Raw genomic sequence first — 7,618 nt, 5'->3', positions numbered from 1 at the left:
GAGAGATGAGAGATGATGGAGGCATCGAAGGTGTACAGAGAGGGTGCCATTTTACCATATTAAATCCAAGAGTTGAGAGTAAAGTCCTTGACTGGAATGGAGTCATGGAGCTGGGAGGGGCAGCCTGGCCCCAGAAGGACACATAGTCCTTGGTACCCACAGTCCAGGGTTCAAATCCTGATTCTTCCACATCCAGGCCTTGTGGCCTTGGCCTGCATTTTGCCTTGGTTCCACCTCTGTGCAGTAGGGAGACACAATCGGGGGGCTTGAGACAATGTCTGTGAAACATTTATCAAAGCACTGGGTGCCTGGGGGTGGAGGAGGGGTGGAGGGCTCTGGTACAACTGCTCCTGCCCTCACTCCACAGCTTAGTTTCCTTGGGATTCTCACTGTCCAGCAGGATTGAGACACTGGCCTCTCTGGGGATTCAGAGGATGCCTCAGAGGTCTGGCCAGTGCACCCCAACTCTCCTTCAGGGACCAGGACAGCCAGGTTGCTGGGTGGGGGCGAGAGGTCCCTGTGGGTGAGGGGGCAAGGGAGTGGCCTTCCTGGCCTCATCAGCCCTCTGCAGGGACAGTCGGCACAGAGACCTCCCAGTGACTCAGATCAGAGGGCTGCTCAACTCGCTGAGCCTTGGTTTCCTCATCTGCAAAACGGGAATGATACTGATTCTGCAGGATAATTGTAAGATTAGAGATGATGTACATCAAGTATTTGGCCCAAAGGAGACACTCAACAGGGAGCTATCATTTCTGAGCCAGGCGAATTCAGACTTTACATAAAATCTCTGAGAAGCAAATGCAATTAGATTTTACCTCTTAATTATCTAAGCAGCAAAATTTTAAATTGCCCTAAATAATTTTATCCTGTGACATCTGCAGAGCCTGCAAATAATAATTTTGATCTTGCTCGATGGTTAGCTATTTGGCTCTTTTAATAAATCCTCTTGGGAGAGCCAAAATGCTAAGACTGAATTAACAATACATGGAAGACTAGACATTTTGGAAATGCAATTTTGGCATCACATAGCAACAATGTGTTGGAATTCAGCTATTTCATAGTTATTATTAGGTGTGAATTCTAAATTCAGGATTTTTGTCTACTTAAATTCATCACTTCCGAAAATAGATTTCTTGAAAGTACAGATTTCCCAAATGCTAACAGCTCCATTTCCCCATTGGTCCTTCTAAGGACAAGAACAGAAATGTGACCACATTCCCTCATGGGGTCAGAGGGCAAGGGCAGACAGCGGTGCTGGGAATAAAGAGTCAAACAAAGGGCCCTCAGAATGGATTCATTAAGGATCTATTCAGAAGGGGGCACTGCAGTGGAGGACCACAGCCCAACAGCTTCCTGCTCCTCCTCTGCATGGGCTTCTCCTCACAACCTCAGCCCAACAAGGCTGCAGGAAAACCCCTAGGTTTGCCAGTACAGAGTTCCAGCCCAAGCTCAGTCCTCTCTGTACCTGGGTTCTCACCTGGACATCCCACCAAACTGAAAGCCACTGCTGCCTTCCAATTTGCAGCCCTCCCCCCGCCCCCTTCCACCACCCCTGGTAGAATACAGGTGCCCGATTCCAGATACCAGACCTTCCTCTACCACTGACTTGCTGTGTGATGCTGGGCAACCCCTTTCCCTTTCTGGGCCTCAATTTCCTTATTTGACATGGGGTGAGAAGAGGGTGATTTGTGTTCTCTAAGCTCTCTCCCCTCTCTGTGGCCTTTTCTACCTTAACTAATGTCCAAACACGGCCAAGGGTACTGGTCACACTTGAGAGAGAAGAATTAGTGGCATGATTTGGGGGGAATTCCATTAACACAGAGGGAAGCTTTACTACCTCACAGCCTGGCATTAGCGCCGCTGAGTGGGGTTGATGGATGGGTTCCAGGAGGACCCTCAGAACTGTGCCCCTTTGACACATGAGTTATATCTTTTCTAGCCCCCCATCCCCCAAAGAATGATGGTCACTGTAGGGTACCCTGCTTGGGGCCACCAGAATCCCAACCCTGGGAAGAGGCTTTCCTGGCTAGCAGATTCTCTCCTGATATAAGACATACTTTGAACTTTGTAGGATGTTTGTAAAATTATTCGCTGCCTTTCTTCCCAAACAACTTCCACTGAAAGACAGAGCTAGGATGTGAAGCAAAGAATCAGTCTGTTCTACTTGCAATAATCGCAGATGAGCTTATTTGACTCCTCATTTTTTATATGAAACATGCAAGCCTGAGGAAGGGAAATGACTCGCCCAGGGTCACACAGCAGGTCAGTGGCCAGGATTAGCCCATTTCTTAGATGTGCCTGGGTCCTAGAGTCAGACAGCCCTGGGTTCAAATCCTGCCCTGACATCCTTGGGCAAATTACTTAACCTCCTTGGATATCTATTTCCTGCCATGTAAAACGGAGACTGTGACATCTCCCAGGGTTCCATGCAATCACACGTGTAAAGTGCGTACATAGTTAGAACAGTAAGTAGAATAAAATAAGTGCCTGGTGAATGCCTACCGTTGTTATTGTTGTAACTTGCTGTTGTTATTGTTCCTTGAGGAGGCAGTCTCAGGGAACTGAGGCTTAGCCAGAAAGCTGGGCTCAGGGGCTCAGAGTGGAGCTCTGGTTCCTGGATGCCCCGAGGCGGTGCCAGCTGTGTTCAGTAAGGGCCTTCCCATCTCTCCACAGGCTGCTGGAGCTGTCCTCCACGGTGCCCATCGGCTCGCACTGGGGAGTGCTGTCCAAGTGCCTGGCCTACAGCAAGGCCGCGTCCGACCCCTTCGTGTATTCCTTACTGCGACACCAGTACCGCAAAAGCTGCAGAGAGATTCTGAACAGGATCCTCCACCGGCGTTCCTTCCACCCGTCGGGCCTCACCGGTGACTCCCACAGCCAGAACATCCTGCCAGTGTCTGAGTGAAGGATGCCACTCCTCTGGAGAGTTTGGAATGAGACAGCCGGTGAGAAGGCAGGGAGGGCTTGGGGCTCCTGGGCGGACACCGCCAGCCGCTACCCACCTGGCAAGCCCCGTGACGCCGGTTCCCTGGGTGGTAGGGGCTCTGAAGGCTGCTTCCTGGGTCCTCAAGGACAGATGTTGAACTGTCCCTGTTTATCACCAAAGGATGACCATGGGATGTGCTCTGGCGCTTCTTCCTGAGAAGCTCCTTTGAGCTCCTAGACTCACCAGAGGCTCCCAGAGGTGACTCTCAGTCCAGTCATGGTCAAGAACACACAGCACTGGTGGCAGGTGGGGAAGCATGGCGTCCACCTGCTTCCTAACCACTGGATGTTGGGCTCCATGCTGAAGAAAAGTGGTGGTCTCCATGGAACATAAGTTGTACTGAATGTGAGGTTGGCAGTGGCCGTTGGGCCCCACACCAAGCATGGCTGCTCTTCTCTACGTGGTAGTGATGGCTGCTTTAACCCAAATATTATTCAGCTGGTACTCACTAAATTGTACTCAGCTGGGACTCTTGGGTCCTGTGCTCAAGGGTAAAATGTTTAACAACTAGTGGCTACCCGATTGTTGCCCACCAGTTGTCTTAGAAATGTTCATGTTGGATTCAACTTTTATCCCTCGCCCCCTCCCCTGCCCAAAGCTAACATTTGTGTGTGTAGACAATCTTAGCATGAAAATGGTTTAAATAGGCAGGTTATACACGTAATAATGTTCTTTAAAGCCTGACCCTGAAGCCACCTTCTTCTGATTTACATGCCATCAGCGTTGGAGCCAAGGAGAGGCAGGAGGAAGGTGGTGGCTGGTCCCCTTCCCCAATTTGTGACCTGAATTTGCAGGAAGCATTTTACTTTGTCTCACACATCTTGTCTGGCACGTCCTTTGAGATGGATGGACAAGAGCTGACCTGAGCAGGGTTTTAGCCTTGATTTTCAAGCACAGGCTTCCATTATCCTGGTGGCTCAATACCCTGGTTCCTTAAAGTCTAGCAACAGAAAGTAGAAGCTGTCAGAGGTGACTGAGAAAGTGCCCTGTGCTAATGATGGGAGAGTGAAGTTTTTATCGAAAACCATAACTATAATACATATGCCAATCCATTAGCAGTTCCCATCTTGATTTAATAAAAACCAACGTGAATGGACCATGCTTTCTGACCACCCCGTCTGTGTGCACCATTTCAAATTAATGTATGAATGCTAAGAGCAGTTATTTCTCAGTCCCCTAAGTGATTCCTCCAGGATGGAAAGGATGGGGAGACAGCACCACACATCCTAACTTTGGAGATGTCACGGGGAGGACAGGGTCCACCAGGGTCCAGCTGGGAATAGCCTGTCAGTTTCATGGCTAGGTGGCCCCAGTATTGAAAGAAAGAGAAATGTGGTGCATGTCTATTTGAAAAGATGTCTTGTCAACCTTAGCTCTTCATTTAGAAAACAAATAACTGAGCTGGGTCTAGTCTTGTCTAGTTTCAAGGTTTCCATGGAGACTAGAACAGGGACAGATGTAGCTTCCGAGGCCTCAACACCTTCTGTTTGCAGTTGGGGGTGTGCTTATACCTGCTTGGGGGAGCCAGTGGGACACAACCTTCCCAATTCTGTCTTGATGAACGTGATGTTGGTATCTTGAAATCGGCCATGATGGGAATATTTATAGCAAGAAAATCAACAAATGCTACAAATCAGGTTTTTTCTGCACTGAGAGCTGGTTGTTGGACATCTACCAGCGCACCGCTGCCCAGACATGACTATGTGTTACTGAAACAAGTTCCTCTTTTTCAGAGCACATGTTGCTACTCAAGTTGGAATCACAGCAGACATTCATTTTGGTGGCAATTTCCTAGTGACAAGCAGCTGTCTACCGTGCATTGTCCCAGCACTAAAAGTACCAGTGAAATTGGAAACAAGCATGGGACCAAGAAAATATGCACAAATACTCTCAGAATTTGGCAAAAGAGGCGCAGTGACTCAGTGGGTGAGGTCAGTACATGGTCAAGTTCAAGCAGTGAACTATGTTCTCATCAAAGTCCAATTGGAGGAATAACTATGTCAAATCCTCCTCCTGCTCTCTGTATAGACAGCATATAGTCCTGAAGCAACCAGATATCTTTACCTCTTCTTTAGCTAAGAAGCAAAATCTGTCACTTAGAATGCCACATATCTTGGAAAGATGCATTCATAATTTTCACTAATCCCCTAGGACTGCTAAAAACCCAATAAAACCACTTGTACTGGCGTCAGGCAGACAAAACTTTAGATAAGTCCGTTTATTGGGTGTTTTCATTATTATTTAGACACAGGCATTAAAATCCAAGGAGAAGTGAGGAGAGAATCATGGAGTTAGCATCTACCAACTCGGCCAGAATGACCTTGAGATGAAGGTTTATAGTCATCTGTAGACAATCTATAAGATTTGCCCCTCTTCATTATCCCCAGGTGAATTATCTACCTCATTTGGTTATTTAATATATTAAGCATCACACGGTTTTCTCAGGTGAAGCACTTAAGAGACATCCAGACCAGCGTCTGTCATGTCACCGGGCCTGGGTTTATCTCCTTGACTTCATTCTAGTGCAAGCTTTGATGGATAAAGCCCAAACGCTGGTGGACAGCTAGATGAGGTGAAAGCACTTTAAGAAGCTTGAAAATAAAGCCTGGAATGTAGAGGCTATCAAATTCCTGAACCCACAGACAGGGCGCAGTTCCCAGCCCTACATGGCCAGAATTTGTAGGCTTATACCCAGCTCACGATGCCTTTTTCAGTCACTCTGCAACGACGCTAGCTTTTTTAATGCTTCTTCTTGAAGGAGGGGATTTCAGAGCCCTGAGACTGACTTACTAATGGACTGTCAACTCGGACGAGTGTCGTGGCATTTGGGGTTTGTGTGTGTCATGGTCAGCTGACCTCCCAAAGATGGTTCACTAAGAGCCTGCCTGTTTTGACTTATAATCAGCTGGGGGAGGAGAGGCAGTTGACTTGAGTCATCTCATACCAACTGTACATTCCTTCTAGCACTCAGCTCAGTCTTCTGTCACCACGAGCAATAAACCTCTCTCCTCATGTCTGTGAAATTGGTTTTGTTTTCCCTGGTGCCTTGCTTTCTGAGAGAAGCTGGAAAGAGCAGGCTATGCCCCATGTCTTGGTTGCAGTGCTTGTGCATACTTGGGGGCAGGTTGATGGTGCTTTCTCATGACTGTGGTGATCCTCGGAGGGACTGCAGACTGTCAGGTTTTAGAATTTAATCCAAATGCAGCATAAAGTAATTTGCCTGTGATTCTCATGAGACTATCGTATCAGGTGCCAGGAATTCCTTGCACTCGCTCATATCCTTTAGACCGTGAGTGCCAAGGGGAAGAGAGAGGTCCTGGATATATTCGGGGCTCCCACTACCTTTCTGGAAGGTTTAAAGCATCTGGAAGGGGGCCACTGAATCTTGAACTTTACTATCCAAAGAATCACCAAGGGAGGTTGTTTAAAATGCAGATTCCCTGGAATTGTAATAGATAAGTATGCTATCGAGGGTGGGAGGGCAATAGATGGGGGAGGGAGCCTGTTTCTTTTGAGGGGTGAAAAGGATAACTATTGCATTGTTCTGTACACCTGAAACTAATAATAATAAAAAATAAATAGAATAAAAAATAAAATGCAGATTCCCATGCCCCCTCCTCAGAGGTCAGTTTAAGGAGGTTTGGGCAGGGCCTGGGATTCTGCATTTTCAAACATCAGTACCCAGGTGACTGTCGTAGGTGGTCTTCAAGCTATTCACTGAGCAAAAATGATCTGAGACACCTGGATAAGCTCTCTGGAAAGCTGGGTCTTTCTAAATATCTATGTGGCAATTGTCTCGTATCTTTCTCTAATTCTCCAAATAGTTCGTTCAAGCTCCAGACCATCCAAGGGCTAAGTCATCTTGTTCTCAGAGGGAAAACTGATCACGCCAAGAAATTATAAAAACCTGTTTTCATAAGACACCGCTGAAATCGCAGAAGCTGTCCACGCTTGCCTGCGAAGGCATTGGCAAGGCAGCCCCATTCTTTCCCGTGAGGCTCCCAGGTAGTAAGCATGAGATGTATAAGGGTGTTGGCCGAGGAGGGCAGCACTGGCTGGCTCAGAGCCAGGATGCTTTGTGAGAGAGAAGGAAACATGGCACTCAGAGGGCCCCAGAGGGACACTTGCTGGGGTCTTGACTCAAACTCTGTCCCGGTAGCTATGGCAAGGTGATGGCGTCTGGCCCCTTTGTCGCTAACCAGAACCCATCCCACCCCCTTCCCACCAGCCTCATGCACGGGGAGTGAAGCCAGGCAGAGGCAGCCCCGAGAGAGACAGTGCTGGATGCCGTGGGTGTGGGTCTCTTATTGGTCCCCATCTTCATCCAGCATGGCTGGTCCTGCCAGGTCCCCCAGGAGCTGCTTGGAATAATGACAGTGTCCTAACAGCTGGTGCGTACTGAGTAAACACTAGACGCCAGGCACAATGCTGAGTGTAAAGGGGCTGCTTTTCCATTAATTTTCGTAATAACCCTTTGATGTCAGCTCTACTTGACCTCCTTTTGACAGCTCTGGGAAGACCTGTAGGTCCTGGGGCAGCAGGCAGAGAACCTGAGGGGCAATGCAAAACGAGGCAGTCTCCCAAGAAGGGCCAATCAGCACCAGTGGGAAGAGTCCCAACTTCACCCAACTC

The 7,618-nt window shown here is 48.2% G+C and overlaps 1 protein-coding gene across 3 annotated transcripts in view; it reads left to right on the top strand.

Annotated features, from left to right (window-relative positions):
• The window catches only part of GPR26 (G protein-coupled receptor 26), a 73,314-nt gene that overhangs the window by 11,598 nt on the left and 54,098 nt on the right, over positions 1-7,618 (top strand). For 2 of the 3 annotated variants that reach the window (XM_019669183.1, XM_019669181.1), the window contains one exon: positions 2,674-4,083. In XM_019669183.1, the coding sequence (XP_019524728.1) occupies positions 2,674-2,905 (232 nt within the window). In that variant the 3' untranslated portion in view covers positions 2,906-4,083. Of the gene's footprint in view, positions 1-2,673; positions 4,084-7,618 lie in introns of those variants that run through there. The other variant, XM_019669182.1, reaches the window with a different exon arrangement.

The sequence above is a fragment of the Hipposideros armiger genome, unplaced genomic scaffold (genome assembly GCF_001890085.2).
Source record: "Hipposideros armiger isolate ML-2016 unplaced genomic scaffold, ASM189008v1 scaffold_549, whole genome shotgun sequence".
NCBI classification, from domain to species: domain Eukaryota; kingdom Metazoa; phylum Chordata; class Mammalia; order Chiroptera; family Hipposideridae; genus Hipposideros; species Hipposideros armiger.
This window is presented reverse-complemented; position numbering and strand designations above follow the sequence as displayed.